This window comes from Arachis ipaensis, chromosome B02 (assembly GCF_000816755.2).
Source record: "Arachis ipaensis cultivar K30076 chromosome B02, Araip1.1, whole genome shotgun sequence".
Classification (NCBI taxonomy): domain Eukaryota; kingdom Viridiplantae; phylum Streptophyta; class Magnoliopsida; order Fabales; family Fabaceae; genus Arachis; species Arachis ipaensis.
The window spans coordinates 85,371,023-85,371,826 of NC_029786.2; the positions used below are offsets into that span (position 1 = coordinate 85,371,023).

Below are 804 nucleotides of genomic sequence, written 5' to 3' on the forward strand. Positions count from 1 at the left end.
TAGGAACTTTTGGCCTTCGTGCCGTCCATTACATAATATTCATGGCCTTTGCTTAATTAACGTGGGCATGTATTATGTAAACTTAGACCAAATCACAGTCAGCAATCCAGCAAAACGTTCAATAAAACAGATCAATAATCAGTAAAATAGATCAAAGCATATCAATAATTAATAAAACAGGCTCATTCGAATTATTAGGGACGTTTCTTGCATGTATAATTAGAATCACCTTAATTTGAACTATCTTAAAACTACATCCATGTATAATTTGAATTGGTTAAATTCAAATTATAAGTATCACTATTAATTTGAATTGGCCTAATTTAAATTAGTGTTAGTTTATCTAATTCGAATGTGACTCATTCGAATTATATAAGAATGTGTTTTAAAAAAATTTAGGTAATATTTTTCAATTTAATAAAATTATATAATTTGAATTTATATTTAATTGAATTGTGCATTTTGTCCTAATAATAATATAAAAAATTATAATAGAAATATATAAGATTACGAAATTTAAACTTGGAGTAGTAGATAGTTACTTGAAGTGTCATAACCCTAGTTGGGTGAGTGATAGCACGAGCAAACACATTTTTTTTCCCTAGGGTGAGGAACTCACGTGGAGTAGCATGGATTCTGACGCGTGTGGTGGACGCGAAGACAGCCACTGAATATGAATAGGGGTGTCCGTGGATCGGATCGGATCGGATATGACCGAAAATTCGACCCGATCCGTACAATTTTCATCGGATCAGATCGGATATGATATCCGCACTTTTTTAATGCCGGATTCGATCCGATCCG

General features: G+C 32.6%; 1 protein-coding gene across 2 annotated transcripts in view; it reads right to left on the bottom strand.

Annotated features, from left to right (window-relative positions):
- LOC107625575 (armadillo repeat-containing protein 7-like) overlaps positions 1-673 on the bottom strand; it is a 15,531-nt gene extending 14,858 nt beyond the window's left edge. Inside the window, exon 1 of one of the 2 annotated variants that reach the window (XM_021116081.1) lies at positions 620-673. In XM_021116081.1, coding sequence (XP_020971740.1) covers positions 620-631 — 12 coding nt within the window. In that variant the 5' untranslated portion in view covers positions 632-673. Of the gene's footprint in view, positions 1-542 lie in introns of both variants that reach the window. The other variant, XM_016328250.2, reaches the window with a different exon arrangement.